This window comes from Sinocyclocheilus grahami, unplaced genomic scaffold (assembly GCF_001515645.1).
Source record: "Sinocyclocheilus grahami isolate Dianchi unplaced genomic scaffold, SAMN03320097.WGS_v1.1 scaffold1681.1, whole genome shotgun sequence".
NCBI classification, from domain to species: domain Eukaryota; kingdom Metazoa; phylum Chordata; class Actinopteri; order Cypriniformes; family Cyprinidae; genus Sinocyclocheilus; species Sinocyclocheilus grahami.
The window spans coordinates 97,182-118,708 of record NW_015506860.1 but is presented as its reverse complement, the minus strand read 5'-3'; the positions used below and the strand labels follow the sequence as shown (position 1 = coordinate 118,708).

At 36.7% G+C, this 21,527-nt stretch overlaps 1 protein-coding gene across 1 annotated transcript in view; it reads right to left on the bottom strand.

Moving 5' to 3' along the window:
• Positions 1-15,030: 15,030 nt before the first annotated feature.
• LOC107572011 (uncharacterized) overlaps positions 15,031-21,527 on the bottom strand; it is an 8,086-nt gene continuing 1,589 nt past the window's right edge. The window contains exons 2-5 of the mRNA XM_016258417.1: positions 18,535-18,870; positions 17,868-18,221; positions 16,070-16,141; positions 15,031-15,100 (exon numbers count right to left, since the gene is read on the bottom strand). Of these exons, the coding sequence (XP_016113903.1) occupies positions 15,048-15,100; positions 16,070-16,141; positions 17,868-18,221; positions 18,535-18,870 (815 nt within the window). The 3' untranslated portion in view covers positions 15,031-15,047. The remainder of the gene's footprint in view (positions 15,101-16,069; positions 16,142-17,867; positions 18,222-18,534; positions 18,871-21,527) is intronic.

Below are 21,527 nucleotides of genomic sequence, written 5' to 3'. Positions count from 1 at the left end.
TATCTGACCATTACAAACATCACAACTCAACATGCTGGACTCTATGAACTACAGATAACTGGAGTGAAACTGTCATCAAAAACATTCAATGTTTCTGTCTATGGTGAGTAGAGATCATTTGTCAAAACGTTCACATACTCTATTTACATTTTCAAATGTTTATTTATTTTATACTTTGAGATGACAAACACATTCAGTGACCCTTAACACACTATAAACACTCACTCAACACAAAATTCATTACAGAGATTCACTACAAAATAAGCAGATTGTTGTGTTCATATTCCTCTTATTCTCTCATGTTTTCAGCTCGTCTGCCTGTTCCTGTCATCAGCAGTAACTCTTCACAGTGTTCTTCATCATCATCATCATCACAGCAGAATTGTTCACTGGTGTGTTCAGTGGTGAATGTGAGTCATGTGGCTCTCTCCTGGTACAAAGGAAACAGTTTATTGTCCAGCATCAGTGTGTCTGATCTCAGCATCAGTCTCTCTCTACCTCTGGAGGTGGAATATCAGGATAACAACACCTACAGCTGTGTGCTCAACAATCCCATCAGCAACCAGACTCAACATCTGGACATCAGACAACTCTGTCACACATGTTCAGGTACTTCCACAAGTTATTCATTGAGCTGATCTCTGTCTTCTGTTGTAGATCAGACTGATTCAATCACTTACATTAATGACGGTCTCTCTTTTACTCTCCTTCAGTTCCTCCAGATTCAGTGTCTCTGATTGTACTGATTTCTGCTGCTGCTGCTGGATCTCTGTTGATTGTAGGAGCAGTCGTGATATTCTGCATCTGCAGGAAACACAGAAAAACTGATCAAGAAGGCAAGTATTATTTTCTCCATTTAAACAAGTAAAATAAGAAATAATTCTTGAAAAAATATGTTCTAAATATTTGAGCCAACTGATAGCCCTATTTTATCATTTAATTAAAATTATTCTCATAATTTCCATTGTTATAATAAATGTCTATTTGATATATAATGACACTAAGCATCCTTCTGTACTCATCTCACTCGCATTTTATGAACATAATCGTACATGTGTAAAGATGTGGCAGGTGCTCTAAAATTTATAGGAATGATAACTTTGTGCTTGTTGAACTTAAATGCTGATTAAATACAAAGAATGTGATGTTAAACAGCCCATGGGTTTGATTTGTGTGTAAATTAATATGTGATGTATGTGTCTTTCTAATGCCGAGTTCACACTGCACGATTTTAGCCCGATTTTTCACTCGCCGACAGGTTTTGCGAAATCGCCGACAAATGCCCGACCTACAGCTAATGAGAGACCAAGATACAGGGCAGCAGGAAGTTCGGGGAGGAGTTATAGACCAGAATATCAGTATTTTAATAGATATATGAACAATTATATCATACAGAAACAAGCACAAACATTTGCACAACATCAGCATAACAGTTACTGCAAAATTATTTACCTCCAACTCTCTTTGCAGAACACCCAATTCCTGTTCCCTGCATAATCTGTTTTTCTTTTTCTTCTTGTAGCTGGAAATCAGCTCACAGACAATTTGCGGGCTATATATATATATATTTTTTTTTATAATTCCAGTCTTGCTCGAGAACTCCAGTCTGACGCACGCAGGTTCTCGCGTTATTTCCTTATCACTTCTCACGTGTGTTTTGTTGTGAAACGTAGTTTGCGGACCAGACACAGCTGTCGGCGATTCTTTCTATTGTGAAGTCATGCAGTGTGAACCCCCCTGTCGCCGATCCATCGTGCAGTGTGAACACAGCAGCGACTGAATGCTACCCCAGATAGTCACGCAGTGTGAAAACAACGGCGATCCGACGAGTTTGAAAATCGTGCAGTGTGAACTCGGCATAAATGTAGTGCTAAACACTCTTGAACTATTTGTGTGTGGAAAAAGTTAAAGGCCTAATGGCTAATTAAATTTGTTAATGGCATTTTTAAAATCATTGAGTGTTCCTTGAAAGCCCTAATAATAACACGGCTGTGAAGAAGCAGATCTAATTAAAACTGAGTTTTGTGGTTTTAATGCCTCTATTATTGTTAAAACAGTTGAGACTTGTGAAGAAGACATCACTTACGCTGAGACGACATTCTACAAAAGAAACATCCAGAAATTGGTAAGACAATTTATTGATAATTTGTTGAGTATTTGTATAATTGGTAACACTTTACAATAAGGTGTCATTTGTTAACATTACTTAATGTATTAACTAACATGAACAAACAACGAACAATACATTTATTCACAGTATTTATGTTAATAAAAAGTACAGTTGTTCATTGCTAGTTCATGCTAGTTCACAGTGCATTAACTAATTAACTGACTAATAAAAACACAACTTTTGATTTTAATAATGCATTAGTAAATGTTGAAATAAATATTAGCTAAGATTAATAAATGCTGTAGAAGTATTGTTCATTCTTCTTTCATGTCAACTTAAGTACACTGTAAAAAATAACATGAATGTAAAAGACTGTAAAAATGCTACAGTAAAAACCTGTTAAATGGTTAACGGTAAATTCCCCTACTATATACGGTGAAAAACTGAATTGGACATTACATGTATTGGACATTAATTTTACGGTAGTATACCGTTTTTGGAAGTGAAAAATACTGTATAATTTACAGTGGATAACCGTAAATTGACATTCCCAGAATTCCCTGCGTTACATTTCAAATTTGATGTTTTTTTGTTGAAATAATTATGTTTCTTCTGTTTTTTCTTATCAGTTTTGTATTTTAGGGTTGTGTGTTACACCTAATGTTGTTAAATGAATGTTTATTGCATTATTTCAGTTTCATGTGTGTTACCATGATGGTGTTTAGTGTTTGTGTGAATGACACTGTGCACCTTCTATATATGTTATTATTTAAAAGCTGTTTGTGATAGGCTTTGGTTCATCGTGTGACTTTCTCATCACCACCTGCATTTGGTGGTTATCAGTGTATTACAAAGGTACAAAACAGATTTCAGTACTTCAATAGGTTGGTATAATAACATTACATCAGTTAATGAAATTACGGTATTTAACTGTAAATTTAAGTTAAAACCGTAAAACCTAAAACATTGCTACTGTATTTTTTACGGTAAAATTCCGGTAACCACAGCTGCCGTTTTTTTACCGTAAATTTTACAGATTTTTTTTACAGTGTATGTTAACATTAGTTAATAAAAATACAGTTCTTCATAGTTCATGTTAATTCACAATACATTAACTACTGTTAACAAATACAACCTTTGATTTTAATAATGCATTAGTAAATGTTGAAATTAATATTAGCTAAGATTAATAAATGCTGTAATTAACTAATGTAAACTAATGAAACCTTATTGTAAAGTGTTACCGTATAATTTTAGCAAAGTCTGATGTATGTGACTGTGTACTTTTGATTTTGTCTGTATAACATTTAAGACCATTTCCACCACATAAACAAAATCATGCTCTGGTAAATCATAATTATGGCAAAATTAGAAATTGTGACATACTAAAATTATGAAATTATGAGATTAAAAAGTCAAAATTATCATTTAAAAAGCTGAAAATATCATATACAAAGTTTAAATAATGAGATTTCAAATTATAACTTAAAATGTTGCAATTATGACATACTAATTTTGACTTGTGTATATCATAATCTGATTTAAGTATGTCATCATTTGGAATTTTTATTCTCATACTAAATAAATTGATCAAAAAGGCAAGCTCTGTTATTGGTATCACACAGGACTGGCTTGAGTAGATTGCGGAGGTGAGGATGCTGAGAAAAATAAATGTTATTATGAACAATGACTCGCACCCATTACATGCCTTAGAGGTGTTTCGGCAGAGTGATCCCACCAATATGTAAGACTGAACGTATCGTAAATCGTTCCTGCCTGCTGCTATCAGGCTTTTTTATGTGCAATAATTGTAATGTATTTTATCGGGTAATGTGCAATAACCCGTTTTTTTTGTTGTTGGTGTATTATGATTTACCAGAGCTTATTTGGCGGTTAGGCCTGTCACAATAACTACTTTTTGTTGGGAAATGTATTGTCCCAGAAATAATTGCGATATTATTGTCTTTTTAAGAACATTTTGTGCCACTGAATATATAATGATAATATAACAGCATAATAATGCAAGCAGTGCAGCAAAAGATGCTGCAAAAGACATCCATCTAATGCACGTTTACATAGAAAAACAATGGAAAAAAAAATAGCACAAGTGGAATGCAAAAATTAATTCTCTCCCTTGTGAAACCTCCTTAACGCTAGCTGTGAGAGAGCACCATTTTGCATTATTACATTTATTTATGTACCAGAACAGTGAATTGCGGCTTTGAGTCTATTTGGACATCCATACTAGAGTCTGGAGTTGTAAGAAAAACACTATAAGGCCTCAAATGATGCCTTCTTTTCACCTTTCGATGTCCGCTCTTAACATATATTATGCGATAACTCGACATATTGATTATTGTGACAGGCCTAGTGGTGGTAATGAGCTTTCATAGCATAATAATCTATCACATTAATCTCACTCACTACTGCACCATGTGTTTATTGAAGACTTGTTACTATAAAAAAAACAACAACAACATTACATAATTTCATAAAATGTATTATTATTATTGTTATATCTTATGCATTTTTTTTACAGAAAGTTGAAGAGGAGGTTCATGTGGAATATGCACCAATCACAGTCAGAAGATGATCAAACTTTAATGTTGTTCTAAGTATAATACCTTTATAGTCAGATCAACCTCCTGCAACGACCTTAAACTCTGAGACTATGGTTGCAGCATTTGCAAAACATAGATGCAAACTAGTCGTTAAAAGGTGACAAAGTGAACTCTGCAGTGGTCTCATGTAATTGTATCTGTACAGAAATGTGGTTTGATCTGTTGGATAGAAAAAAACAGGTTTTGCATGAGAATGTGTCTACTGCTGAATGTTTGCATTTGATGTCCGTTTGTTAGCGTGTGTCTGAGGTGTCAATGGTGTCTGTTTTGAGTGTGTATCAGTGCAAGTGTGTGTCTGAGGTGTCAACTGCGTGTCGGTGCGAGTGTGTCTGAGGTGTCAGTCTGTTTGATCAGCATGTCGTTGCAAGGATTTTTCAATTTCTGCTCACATGAAACCGTTGATACAGGGAAGCCACTTTACTACAAAATACTAAAATCATTAGTGCTGATGTTTGACAAAAAATGTCTCAAATCAAACATAGATATTAAAGGGGTCATATGATGTGATTTCAAGTTTTCCTTTCTCTTTGGAGTGTTACAAGCTCTTGGTGCATAAAGAAGATCTGTAAAGTTGCAAAGACTAAAGTTTCAAATCCAAAGAGATATTCTTTATAAAAGTTAAGAGTCAGCCACACCTACCTAAAACGGCTCGTTCTAACACGCCATGTTGTGGAGAAGCTGTGTGTTTCGTTGTGAAAGCAAAACTACTTTGTTTGGTCTTCCAAAAGAGGACACGACTAGAAATCAGTGGTTAAGTTGTATTTACAACACTGTTCCAGAACACTTCAACCCAAATATTCAGATGTGTGCAGCGCATTTTGCAGAGGACAAGGACTGTTTCCTGTGAGAGTAGCCTACACTGCCGGTGTCTGTTTCTATAAAGTGGGGCAGTTCCAACTTTGCAAGGACAGTCTGGCGCTTCTGACTCACACACTGTAAGTACGTTTTCATATGTAAAGGATTTGCCACCGATGATTCAAACACGAGTTTTGAGCAGTGTAGAGTAGCTGTTAGAACTTATTGTTTGTCCTTTCTCTGATCACAAATGCAGACATGGTTTTATGTTTACGCTGCGCGATACGCAACGTAACATGTAAAAAGACAGTATAAGTCATTATAATCAATAATTATGTCCCCACTGGATGCAACAAATGCCTAATTTGTAATGGGTTTTATTGGTTTTGTCTCATCGCGCCGGGACACACAGCATCACAGTATGTTGCGTAACATTTCCATCACACGCTTGAGGTATTCGGCCAATCACAACACACTGGATAGCTGGCCAATCAGAGCACACCTAGCAATGAACTTTTTAAAAATCGACGTGTTTCTGAAAGGCGGGGCATAGAGGAGAAACAATTACATTACAACAAGTACATTATGTGGAAAATAATGTTTTTTTAACCTTAAACCACATAAACACATTGCATTACACTAAATACACAAAATAATGTTCTTTTTAGCAACGTCATATGACCCCTTTAATATGAAAAAGTAATATATTATATACTTTGCTTGATGATCTCACACAATAGTACAAAAAAAGGTACAAAAGCTGTCATGTGCGGTATACCTTTGTATCTTATTTACCCCTTAAGCATGCATATTGTCCCTGAATGGTTAAAAAGGCACCGCACCAGTGAGAGCTTGTACCATTTTTTCTGAGAATTTCAATTCTTTCTAAGCAGAAATATTCTTGATCCCTGTTTTTTCTTATAAAGTTGTTTATTTTCTGCCAGTGTCTGGGCCATTTTAAGAAAAAATGCAATGTATGATTACAATTTATGCTTTGTGTTTGATGGTGGTTAATAGTTTATTTTGTCTTCGTCAGCTTTGATGAGAAACTAACCTACTAGTTTTTAGTTTTTTTTCCCAAAAAGCACAACAGGGCTCCATAGGTAAAACAATGGTTGAAAATTAGAGTGTGAGATTAAGATGATGATCAGATAGAAAAGCTCACCTTAATAATGGTAAAGATCAGACACAAATAGGCTATGTGGACAGCTCAAGATATCCGCTCCTGCTCCGGTTCCAGCTCTGTAACTCCACCCGAGGATCAGGGAACCAAACATGAGTGATGGGGTGAAGGAGTGTTATCCAACAAATGAGACAAACCACTTGTTTTTAATTTTAATAGAAAAAAAGCATTAGCAAATACGCTGTTATTGCGATGTTCTGGTAGATTTTAGTACCTTTGCTAGTGTGCTCTGAGTGGTTTACTGGTCAAAAGAGCCCAAATGTCTGAAATGATACAGTGTCTGTCCAGGGCCGTCCTTAGGGGGGTGCAACTGCTGCAACCACACCAGGCCCCGCGTGTCAGCTAAGGACAGCCCTGTGTCTGTCATATTCTGGTCTGTAGATATGTCTTGGGCCCCTCGTTCAATGTGCGTCTGAGGGCCTTTTCACCAGATTCATCGTCCAGCAGTCTGGTCACTTTAAATAGCAGCACACCTCTCCTCAGCAGCACAGGATGAGGAATCATTCGTGTCTGGAACACAGTAGAGTTGACACTCCTGCGTTCATTACTAGCAAAAGAGACACAACGACGCTCCTTAAACAGCTCGTGCGGTAACCGAACACGTGTGCAGTGACACTAAATCACACTCTCTGTTGTTTATTATAGCACACTGCTAGGGGATTTTTTATTTATTTAGTTAGTTAGTGTTGTTTCATTTCACATAAATGACATCCCGCATCACGTGTATGTGTCTCCACCTAACGCTTCTGAATTGTAAACCTAAAACCCGCCCAACATATAACTTATAGAAACTCACAGAAAGCAGATAAACACACCCCCTCAGAAACGAAACTAAAACAGCGTTTGACCAATAAGAGACGAGAGTCGTTTCCTCTTCTAGGGTTTGTTGGCGGTCGGAAAACAACGAGCTGACGCATTACCGCCACCAACTGGTATGGAGTGAGGACCAGACCGTCTACTAGGCTTAGATTGTTTTTTTTTTAATACTTAAATTAGTTTCTCTAAGGTATTGAAACAATACATTATAACACCTATCTTTTGAGTCCTTTCACAGAAATTTTTTTAAATCACAGCGTATTTTCAGCTTTCCTAATTTTTTGGATAAAATTCTACTTATTATTATTAGTATTATTATATTTGCAAGAACAGCATCCCACATAGTGTGCCCTTGTTATAAATTGCCTGATATTTCATTAATACAGAAAGTGTGCACACCGCAATCAGTATGCATACTGTATTAGAGCGCCACCTAGTGGCATAACTAGGAATTCAACATTCAAAGAATCACATGAACATACCAAAATCTTTCAAGTTATTATTGCTTGTTTCAGAAAGAAAATGACGTTTATATGGACTGATGCAAAGTTAAAAATAAATATACAGGTCTAAAAAGATTTTGCTCATGGAAAGGTACAGGATTTTTATTATTACTATTATCATTATTTACCACAAAATAAAACTTCTTCATATGCACAGATCATTTACAATATTTCAACAGCTTATTAAAACACTGGAAAATGAGTGTTAATGAAACAAAATCATCTATGTCCAGCTCTTATTGATTTATATATGGCAAATTTAAACTCTGATGTGACCGAACATTTACATGACAAAAATATATCATGATGCACTTGGGTTTTAAATATACCTAAATCGACCTATTCTACCCTTAAAATGGAAAACTGTAAGTCAAAGCTGAAGGCAGACATTCCTACCTAATAAAACAAGAAACATTTACGTCAAAATTAATAAACATTCAAATAAAGGCAGATCATCTCTAGCACATAGTGTTAATACAGATCAAGAAAACACATTCATTACATCACACTAAACATGCTTCAGATGGAGAAAACATCTATAAATGTTCACCTTTAACGCCCCCCAGATCTCCATCTCCACCGTCCTCCTCACATTAAACACAAGACTCTGGCAGTACGATTATCTCATCAGCACCTCATTAAATATCACTATTTTAAACAGGAAGACATAACTCAATTTTGATTAAGATAAAGTATGAATAAAAACCATGTTTTGAAGTGACAAAAAACTCTACCACTGTGTTTATCACTAGAGCAGAGTCAGTACCTCTGCAAATGCTCTTATAGTGCAAATGACAAGTAACAGAGGAATATCTCACTGGTCCTGTATGGATCACTGTAGCAGCTTTTTTGGGGTGATTTTCGCCTCTGGCTTGCTTAGTTGGGGACACTACATTTCGAGCGTTATCGTTGACATAATTGCAAAGATATTATTTAAACTGAACTGAGCTGGATGTTGACATCACTGAATTCAATGATGAACTGTCTTTAACTGAAAAATGAGTGTTTACTATTGTCATTTTGCATTATTGACACTATTTTCCTAATTAATGCTGTTCAGTTGCTTTGTCACAATCTGTATTGTTAAAAGCGCTATATAAATAAAGGTGACTTGACTTGACTTGACTTTAATAAACCTCGACATACTGAGAAACATCAAGCACTTGCTGATCTATTGCTGGTAACGTGTTACTTTAGTTTCTTAATTGATAATCATTTTGAAGCAATATTTACTATCAGTGAGATTGATCCTATTCTCTCAATTCTTCTCTTCACTGTGCCTTTAAATAAAAGTGTCAAAAAAAAGTTATGTTGGTGTGGCAGCCTCAGCCTCAGTCTAATTAGCAGCAGTCCATCGATTAATTTTAATGTTAATTTAATTCTGATTAGTGGGTTGGTATGTTGCACTTTATGTTGGGGTATGATTCTCCTGAAAGAAACACAGATTCACAGAAGGTCAATACAACAGTAATGGTTGAATGCCAGAGAATGTCTGTGATGCTCAGCAATAATTCACATGCAGATGAACAGACACCACTTACTTTCTTGCGATAGTAAATCACAGCAGCAACTGCAGTTAAAAGCAGCACCAAAACAGCAGCACTTATTCCTGCTATAGCAGCCAAAGACAGACCTAAACCTGTAATAACAAAGACAGACACCCATATTAAAGGGACAGTTCACCCAAAAATGAAAATGCTGTCATTAATTACTCACCCTCATGTTCCAGTCCCCTAAGATTCTCGTTCATCCTCAGAACACAACTGAAGATATTTTTAATTAAATCTGAGAGGTTTCTGTCCCTCCACTGACAGCCTAAGCAATTTTCACTTCAAATGCCTAGAAAGGTAGCAAAAGCATCATGAAAGCAGTCCATCTTACTCCAGTAGTTCAACTGTAATTTTCTGAAGTGACGAAAAAACATTTCTATATTCAACATTTTCTTCACTTCTGCTTGTGCTTCACGAGAGCTGCTTCTTTATACAGACAAAGTCACGCTTAATGTCTTCATAAATAACAAGCAGCGTATGCAAACAGGTTTTAGATTGAAAACTACGGCAACTACTCAAGTTTTCATGATGGATTAATTTTCTTTCAAACTGTTAGTGGGCATCAACTATAAGGTTCATAATAACAGGAAATATTCACCTACAAGCGAATCATGCATGCACAAGATTTCGGAGGAAATCAAACCGCTGCAGGTTTCAGTTTGACTCAGATGTCGAGCTATTAGTGTCACTTCAATAAGACCGGAAATGGCAGATGGGAGATGAATTGACCTATTTTATCATTGGCTATACAACTAAATGATTGTAAACCATTTTTAAAATATCAGTGTTAAATTATAAAAATGAAAACTGTTTTTCAATAAAGAACATTTAAAATCTCAAAAAGGTTCAGAAGGACATGTATATGTAATTTTCTATCACACAGAGCAGGTGTGTGTGCATTAGGAGGGTCAAACTCAGGATTCACACCAGCTTGAGTGTTTTCAGCCGACATAGGCTTTTTAGATCAGACACGGAATGGAAAATGTTTCACGTGCTTGTTTTGTTCTGTTTGTGCTGGAGACGGCTGCTAGGTAAGATTTTTATGTCTTCATTTCTTCGTTTCAGAACATTACTGCTGCTGTTCAAACTTGGGGTTTGCATTTGCTTTTCTTCCCATGGGTCAATTAAATCAAACTGATATTTACTTTATATCCAGGCCTCCTTTCAGCAAACCTGTGTTAATGTTCCTCATATACAATCCTGAGATTACTGAAAAGGATTAGCAAAATGTAACGTCTTGTTTTATGAATCTGACATGTTTATTTTGCTCTACTGGAGATAACTTAAACACACACACACACACAGGTTTGTTTTTGTGAAAAGTGGGGACATCCCATAGGCGTAATGGTTTTTATACTGTACAGACCGTATATTCTATTGCCCTACACCAACCCTACCCCTAAACCTACCCCTCACAGGAGACTTTCTGCTATTTCAGATTTTCAATACACTCCATTCTGTAAAAGATCATGCTCATCTATCTGTTCATATAAGTGATATTTGATCTTTTGTGTCTCTTTTGCTGTTCTTCAATTCACATTTAAATGTTACAAACTGATTTCAACAAGAATCAAAACCTTTTCATGTACTTTAGGTGTGTCTGGCGCTGAAATACAGTCAGTGATGGAGGGAGATTCTGTCACTCTAAACACTGATGGTACTGAGATATGTGAAGATGATGTATTGTGGAATTATAGAGATACAAACTCTCTTATCTCTGTTGATTATAACTCTGTTTGGGATATTCTGCATCTGCAGGAAATATAGAGAATCTGATCAAGAATGCAAGCATTACCTACTGCTTTTAAGAAACAATTGGAAATAGCTTTTTCTACTTTTTTTGGTTTGACCATTTCTGTTCATTACATTCATATCTCTATATACACGTGTGTATATCTATACAATGACACTAGATGGTGCCATTAACTCACTTCAATTTATAAGCATTCTGTTTATTATCTGATGTTTTGATCTCTGATCTCTGTGAAGAGAAAAAAGAGATAAAGTTAAATTTTGTTTTTAATGCATGCTTTTTTATTTTTAATTGTTATAGTTGATGAAGTTGATGATGTAGCACTTCAGACTCGTGATGAAGAGATCTTTTACGCTGATCTGACATTCTACAAAAGAAATCCACAAGAAATGGTGAGTTACTGTGTTTTATGTGATGATCAGTCTATTAACAACAACACAATATTTGGCACAGTGTTTGTTTTAGCCTGGTAAATCACACTTTTGCTGTTGTTTATGAACTATGCATGAACAAAAATGGTTAATTTTGTGTGCAATTAGAAAATAAAACGTTCTCTTTGTATCTTGTGTGTTGTATTTTTACAGATGGCTACAGAGGAGAATCACGTGGAGTATGCGCCTGTCTACATAAGATGATGAAACTTTATCTTTTCCTAAGTACAAATCCCTTTCACTAGACATCTGGATTCAGTATGTGACAAGTTTTGACATTGCTGAGAATCCACACGGACGTGTAGGCCTGAAATCAGCACCAATTCTGGAACAACAATCTAATGATGAAAAAACTACACTTCGTAGCTTTCCCACTGGGAGTACCAGCTCAGTTTGAACATCTGAGTGATGTACATGCGATTTGATCTGTTGCCTAAACAAACAGCATGTGTATAAGAGTGCCTATTATTGAACATTTGCAGTTGATGTGCATTTGAGAGTGCATATTAGAGGTTTGAATTTGTGTGGTTGAAGGACTTTTTTCATTCATGGTTGCTAATGTGAAACTCACCGTTTGCTGAAATGCATGATCATCTAACAGATAAAATCTTCTCTCAAATCAAACAGTGATTTACTGTGAAACCTTATTGTGTGAAATGTGCAAATATCATGTATTTTTTGTAAGTGAAAAATTTTATTTAATATTCAAGTACATATACTTGCTCGCCTCACTTTTGTAGCCTACTTAGGCTAGTTTTTGAACCTTTAGTTTGGTTTCCAAGGCATAAGTACAAAAAGCATTACTGCACAAACACTGAAAAGCCTTCAAATTACGTGGGAGTGACTTTCTATTGGAGGCGAGCAAAAGTTGTATAATATTTATCTCTCTTGCTTGTCGGAAAGTGTGTGAGCAAATACTGATGCACACAGTTTGACCAAACCTTAATACAACATTATAACTGCAAGCAGCAATTAAGGGCATGGTAAGTCATGCCAGCATGGCTGGGAGCATCAGACCAACTGCAACAATGAGTAATTAAAGAATATTAAGATGATTTTAGTCAAAACGGCTGAAAAATCATAAATACAATCACTAGTAATATGATTTAATGGTTTATCATTTTTCCCAATAGGTGACACTGTTACCAAACTGATTTAGAATGGTCAGACCCTGATAGCACACGTACGTCACGGAGACGACAATATGACATCTGCAAGATGTATTTTTTAGAGTGTTTGCTCATCTGCAATAGGTCTACAGGACGTTTCCTATCAGATGTCAAAAAGACCTTTAGAAGATGTCTTTAAGATGTTTATGATTTAGAATGCATGTAAAACTGGCAACTTAAAAGACGTTTATCAGATGTTTGTACACAGTAGATGCTTTCCAGATGAAGAGATCTTTAACAGATATTTTGTAGAGGTACGTGTGCTATCTGGGGAGTAATGTGACAATGACACATGCAAAGTTTGGTGTCAATATATGAAAACATTGCAGCAATAGAGCCTCAGGTGCAATTTGTTGATACGGTATACAAAAACAGTTTCACCTTTCAACACAAAATCCATAACTTTTTGCCAATAGATGACAACAGAACAAATCGTCTAGGAGGAGTTTGAAAAAAAGAAAATTTGAAAAAACGTTTTTAAAGAAAATCAGAATGGAGGACAGGAAGATTGGTACGATTGGCAAAATTGGTATCATTTTTCTCCGCATGACCCAAGGAATCTAACCAGTTTCATTAAAATGGGCAAAATTAATCAAAAGTAATTAGCCTTTTTAGCTTCAACCTTCAACCTTCAGGGCATGGTGCCAAATGAGTTTTGTGATAATACATGAATGTGTTCATAAAATATAGCATTTTATAACAAAATTATAAATGGTTGATGCCCAAAATGGCTGATATGGTAAAATTGGATTAGGTCGTCATCTCCTTAGTAGTGGATCTGCACGTTTCATATGGATTACATAATCTGAAATATTTGTTTTACATTTGTATTTGTTCATTAATAAGTAGACATTTATATATATATATATATATATATATATATAGTTCATGTCTGTGAGGCAAGTACACAGGGTTTTGGTTCATTTTTTGACAAACTCAAGTTCACACAGACAGAGAAGGCAGAAAGCGCAATGTTTGCTTTCATTATTATTGCCAGAAAGTGGGGTACCCTCGGCACTTCTACATTTAAGCTGTAGTGTACCCTCACTTTTTTTCATTTTTGGGTGAACTAACCCTTTAAGAAAATAAAAACATCATGCCATGAGAAACAACACCATTTTTATATTGTTCATGCCTATGGAAAACAACGTGGATCTTCTGTACTGCCCTTCAAAATGTATTTTCAATAAGAATACACTAGTAGACACTTCATTTTTGTTCACAAATCCAGAACCTGCTCTCAAACATACTTTTACTCAAAGAGTTCTGGTAGAATATGGATAAAAATGGATAGAGGAGAAAGAGTTCAAGGATTTATTAAGAAAAAGTATTGTTATGCAAGGTCTACAATTAAACAGAAATAAAAGAACAATTAAGTATGTTAATATGAGCAATATTACAATCAGTAATTCTGCAAAAATGCAAGAAAAATGCAAACATTAACAGAACATCATGTAACTTTAATAGATTCAAACTATAATTTACAATATATATATATATACATTTTTTTTTCAAAAGAGTAAATCCAAGAGACCTTTTCTGCTGAATTCACAAAGACATGCTACCACTAAAATCTGTTTCATATTTTCAAAAAATACTGACATCCACCATAATGACACATGTGGAAAGAGAAAAACCATAAGATGAATCAAAGTTAATCACAAGTAGCTTTTCCTCAAGCTGAGGTGAATACCAATATATGGAAAGTGCGCACAGTGTCATACAGACAAACACAAGACACCATAATGCTAACAAACATGACACTGAAATAATGCAATAAACACTAATTTAACAACATAGGATGTTCCATTAAACCATAATGTGCATAACTGGTAACAAAAAAGTTCCATACAGGGGATTCTGGGAATGTCACTTCATGGCCTTTCACTGTAAATTATATGATTGATCATTTTACTTTCAGAATAGTAAAATTAACCTCTAAAATGGTAAAATGTAATGTTAGCTCTGTTAGTTTTTGCATATAATAACGGAACTTACCATTAGCCAATTAACAGGTTTTTCCTGTCTTTCACAGTCAAAATTATAATTATTTTTAGTGTGCTGTAAATGATACAGTATGTTCCTTCATGCAATTAAAGGCCAGTCGTTTGATGATTTAGCGAGCGATACAGGACACCCTTTGCAAGGCACGTTTTCTACAACACTCTCCTATAAGAAGAAAACAAATCGACAGAGGTTAATAGAAAAGAACATGATTGAGATTCTGCTTACACACAGACACAAATACTCTTCACACTTAAATCTGATAAAAGTCTGGATCAGTAAGAATTTGGATGTTTCTATAAGATGGCTGAAAAGATTAAAAACATAAGACTTTGCCAGTGAAACATCTAATTTTTACAGTTAAAGGGAGCATGACACGTGAAATCAAATTTGCCTTGATCTTTTGACATAAAAGAGGACTTTGTACCATTAAATCATCCTTCAAGTTTCATAGCTTAAAACGTCATGCTATATGACTTATATATTGGTGTATATGACTTTCTTCTTTCAGACTAACATAGTCAGAGTTATAATGGTAGTGAATGGGGCTTGAGATTTTGAAGCCCATAAAGTGCATCCATCCATCATAAAAGTAATCCATATGACACCAGGGGGATAATAAAAGCCTTCCGAAGTGAAAAATATACATATTTAAAACTGTATAAACTATGATAACTAGCTTCCAACAACGGCTGTACTCAAGTCGAGTTGTGGTGGAAAACTGACTCTGACCCAACTCATATATTGACAAACGTCAAAGCGCTGAGGATAGAGCAAAACAAACTCTCACCTACGTCTCACTCTCACCAATGTCATATACACCTAGGATGACTTGAGGGTGAGTAAATTATGGGCGAACTATCCCTTTAAAGGGGACGTGCCTTAAAAACTGGTTATTTCAGAAGGTCAGAATGGGGGTTAAAAATGATTGTTTTTGGATATTTTTTGTGCAAAAGATTAACATTATAGTGAACCTCAAGGAACATATTAAAATAATAATAAAAAAATCATGTTATGACCCCATTTAAAAATCTAGTCATCTTCCCTAAACAACTTGCACATCTAAATATTTTGTAATGATTGAAACTACATCACACAAATACACACCGAAAACACACAACCAGAAATTCTCACCAGTTACACCTGCAAACACCAGCAGAACACCAACACATGCTCCTGCTATACCAAGTACAAGCACAATCCAGTCTGTAATGAAAAAGACAAACAGTCATTATTACTAGATTGACAGCTGATTTTTTTTTAGATATCTTTAAAGGGGTCATATGATGCTGCTAAAAAGAACATTATTTGGTGTATTTGGTGTAATGAAAAGTGTTTATGCAGTTTATAAGGTTAAAAAAACACATTATTTTCTACATAATGCACATTGTTGTTTCTCCTCTATGCCCCACCTTTCTGAAACGCACCGATTTTTACAAAGCTCATCTGTCTGAAAAGCGAGGTGTGCTCTGATTGGCCAGCTATCCAGTGCGTTGTGATTGGCCAAATACCTCAAGCGTGTGATGGAAATGTTACGCCCCTTACCATATTGTGATGCCTTGTCCGGGCTGGAGCGATGAGACAAAAACATTAAAACCCATTATAAACGAGGCATTTGTTGCATCCAGTGGGGACATAATTACGGATTATAATGACTTATTCTGTCTTTTTATGCGTTGCGTATCGAGCCGCATAAACATAAAACCATATCTGCATTTTTGATCGGAGAAATGACAAACAACAAGCGCTGCTCTACACTGCCCAAAACTCGCGTTTGAATCATCAGTGGCAAATTCTTTAAATATGAAAAACGTACTTACAGTCTGTAAGTCAGAACAGCCGGCATTGTAGTCTACTCTACCAGGATCAGGAAACAGTCCTCCATAAAATGCGCTGCACACATCTGAATATTTGCGTTGAACTGTTCTGGAACAGTGTTGTAAATACAACGTAACCACCGCTTCGTCCACGGTGAAAGCCGATCCGGCGATCCACAGCGCAAAGTTGTAGTATTTCCTCAGCGACCAGCACGGATCAGCTCCAGGCATGACAAAGCAGATATCTTCTTCTCCACGACATGGCGGCGGCGGCAACAACAACAATAATACAGCGAGAATAAAAGTTATGCCTTCTTTCTTTGCGTGAACTTTTGGGCGGCGTTATGCAAATCTTCCCACATCGTGACGTAGACATGTGGGGGCGTGTTAGAATGAGCCATTTTAGGTGGGTGTGGCTGACTCTTAACTTTTATAAAGAATATCTCTTTGGATTTGAGACTTTAGTCTTTGCAACTTTACAGATCTTCTTTATGCACCAAGAGCTTGTAACACTCCAAAGAGAATGGAAAAATTGAAATCGCATCATATGACCCCTTTAACTGATAATTACACCCTTCCACATTCATCAGTTAAAGGATACTGTGAACGGAAATGGCGCCATCTAGTGTTACTGTCTATATTCATCAGTACTGTGCCAATGGGTAAACTAAATGATATTATGCATTAATTATATAACTTTTGATCTGTGAACCACACGTTATTGTTATGGCATTTGACATGCATATCCCTGTAATAGAGATCAGTTAGTTAATAACTTTCGACCTGTGAACAACATGCTTTTTTTGGGCCTTTTTCATGCTTAAGTGGACAGGACAGTGAAGACTGAAAGGAAAGCATGGTGTGGAGAGTGGGGAATGGGATTGTGATTTGAATTCGGGTCACTGCAGGCGCAGTTGCACTACATGTCAGTGCATTAACCACTAGGCTATCAGCACCGATAAAACAACATGCATTTACTGTGACTTGATATGCATGTCATTGATAGTGATCAGTGAGGCCACATGTTTCAGACGGGCCACAGTGAAAACATAAATACACTGAATTGTATTCTAAACCTCCTCAAGTGAATGAGCTCAATGGCTGAATCATCTCACTTGTGACAGTCTCACTATGGCTCTGTTCGCTGATAATTCTGATGCTGTACTGACGACGGATGCTGCTGCTGTTGGTGATGATCTCAAGATGATAATCTCCAGAGTCTGTGGTTCTGGTGTTTGTGATGATCAGAGATTCAGTCTGATGATCCAGCTGCAGTCTGTCTCTGAATCTCTCATCAGCATCTGTACAGATCTTACTCTGATCTCCAGTGATTTCAGTGATGAGACTGTCATTAAAATACCATCTCATCAAATAATTTGGGTTGTTTATGACACCAGGATCAAAAGTGACAGTTTCTCCCTCCATCACTGACTTGGCCTTCGTTTTATCGGTCTCTACGCCAGGAACATCTGAAACACAGATAAACATCTGATTGTTGAATGTGAATCTATTTGCAGTGATAGAAGTTTATTTACAAAATAAATATAATGGTGATTGTGATTCGAATTCGAATGGTGAGAACACAGAACGTAGAAGAACAACTTTGAACTTTGCACAACTTACAAAGACAATACTGGACATTGAACTCCAGGGAACTGAGGGCAATTATACACAAGAAAACGACAAACTAAATAAAGGCACAGGTGAAAACAAACAGTGAGTGCCTATGAAAACAAACTGGCAACTAGAACAAAGGAAACACAGGAAAATATGGAAACTCACCATGAATAGTGATACTAAAGATCTTTTCACTGATGCTGTTACTGCTGATGATCTGTAGTTTATACAGTCCAGGGTCTGTGGTTCTGATGTTTGTGATGGTCAGAGATCCGGTCTGATGATCCAGCTTCAGTCGGTCTTTGAATCTTTCAGTACCTTCATTACACTGAACATCTGTACAGGTCTTACTGAGATAATCACTGATTTGAGCGATGCGAGTGTGGTTGAAAAACCATTTAATCTTTTCTTGTTGGTTTGTTTTAACATTTGTGTTTAGAGTGACTGAATCTTCCAACATGACAAACACTGGCACTCTGTCTGTATAAAAACCCAATGCACCTGGAAGAGAAATTAACAGTTCATTATAAATGACTTCAAAAAAGTAGGACATGTACAAGAACAGTGAAAACGTTTGCATGTTTGATTTTGAACAAATTTATTCTTGATTGAGACACTAGGCTACATTATATATTTGTCACAAGTCACAAGGTTTCAGTTTCAACAAAAACAGCATGTGATGAACTCTGACTACAGTAGGCCTACAGTATAAACATCAAAAGTGTCATTGTTATCCAGAGGGAACTGTAAGTGCAGAAACAAAAGGCATTTTTGATATGGTAAAAAACATAAGGAAAAACAAATTTGGTCAGAGTCAGAAATCTATCAAATGTACTACATCGAATATACACTCACTGGCCACTTTATTAGGTACACCTCGCTAGTACCGGGTTGGACCCCCTTTTGCCTTCAGAACTGCCTTAATTCTTCGTGGCATAGATTCAACAAGGTGTTGGAAACATTTCTCAGATTTTGGTCCATATTGACATGATGGCATCACGCAGTTGCTGCAGATTTGTCGACTGCACATCCATGATGTGAATCTCCCGTTCCACCACATCCCAAAGGTGCTCTATTGGATTGAGATCTGGTGATTGTGGAGGCCATTTGAGTAAAGTGAACTCATTGTCATGTTCAAGAAACCAGTCTGAGATGATTTGAGACATGGTGCATTACCCTGCTGGAAGTAGCCATCAGAAGATGGGTACACTGTAGTTATAAAGGGATGGACATGGTCAGCAACAATACTCAGGTAGGCTGTGGTGTTTAAACGATGCTTAATTGGTAAAGGTGACCAAAGTGTGCCAAGAAATTATCCCCCACACCATTACACCATCACCACCAGCCTGAACCGTTGAGACAAGGCAGGATGGATCCATGCTTTCATGTTCTTTAGGCCAAATTCTGACCCTACCATTTGAATGTCGCAGCAGAAATCGAGACTCATCAGACCAGGCAACGTTTTTCCAATCTTCTATTGTCCAATTTTGGTGAGCCTGTGCAAATTGTAGTCTCCGTTTCATGTTCTTAGCTGACAGGAGCGGCACCCGGTGTGGTCTTCTGCTGCTGTAGCCCATCTGCTTCAGGATTTGACGTATTGTGCATTCAGAGATGGTATTCTGCATACCTTGGTTGTAACGAGTGGTTATTTGAGTTACTGTTGCCTTTCTATCATCTGTAACCAGTTTGCCCATTCTCCTCTAACCTCTGACATCAACAAGGCATTTTCGTCCACACAACTGCCGCTCACTGGATATTTTCTCTTTTTCGGACCATTTTCTGTAAACCCTAGAGATGGTTGTGCGTGAAAATCCCAGTAGTTCAGCAGTTTTTGAAATACTCTGACCAGCCTGTCTGGCACCAACAACCATTCCACGTTCAAAGTCACTTAAATCCCCTTTCTTCCCCATTCTGATGCTCGGTTTGAACTTCAGCAAGTCGTCTTCACCACATCTAGATGCCTAAATGCATTGAGTTGCTGCCATGTGATTAGCCATTTGTGTTACCAAGCAATTGAACAGGTGAACCTAATAAAGTAGCCGGTCAGTGTGTATATATATATATATATATATAATAAATTCTACTACTCATGAACATGCTTAATCGGGATTTGTTGGTTCGTGGAATGTCTGAGCAGTGTGAAATGATTTTCCAAAAAACTACAACAAACTCTGACGTAACCACTGCCATGACGATGCATATACAGTATTTCACTCAAAGTGAGCGTCAACCACTGCCTCTTTCGTTTTATTCACCGTCTTTCAGACGAAGAATGACCCACAAAGACATTAATGACAGTAAAATGTTGATTGTGGCTACAGGATCATCCATTTCTTCCCCAGTCAGACTTCCCCGATGTTATCCCATGCATCTACACTGGACGCGAGCGGCGCGGCACGACAGAATACAATGAGGTTCTATTGATTATAATCAGTGACGCTGTCCACACTGGATGCGACAACTGTTGCGTCCAGTGTAGACACGGTGTACTTGATTTTCTTTGACTTGAAGTTTGTTGGGGCAGTGTGAACATGACAGTTATTTTTCATAAAATTCTACAACTTGAGCCAACTTGAGCCAACTTGTTTGTTGGTGTTCAAATGCTTAAAGGCCCCCTGAAATGCTTAGAAACATGCAGCGTTACTCTATGTGTTCACGTCATTTTAACTGAAACAGGAAGACAGGGCGGGACATATCAAGCAACCCCACCCCTTTTTAAAATAGCCAATAGCATTCGTTTATATCACAGCTTGGGCTAGAGCCGTTCAGAGCCGTTCAGAGCTCCAGTGTTGCCAGACGTACGATAATTTTGATCTCTGTACGATGTATGACCAATAATGAAAAAAAAAACCCATAATGTAAGATAATTTCGAAAAGAACGTGTTTTTTCCAGAGTCAACCTCAACAATACAAAGTCATGAAATGGGCTCATTACAGACGCTCTAAATGGGTTGGCGCACACCTCAGGACCCTCAACTCTGGCAACACGCAGGATTCTGATGACAGCGACTCAGAGGTGGAGTTTGGACCTTCCCACAAGGTACGCCTATGGCCCTATGATTTCCGCAATGTGGAAAACACGGATGGAATTGTGGAATCTCATTATTATGAGAAAAATAAGACATTATTTCGAGAAAGTTTCTCATTATTATGAGAAA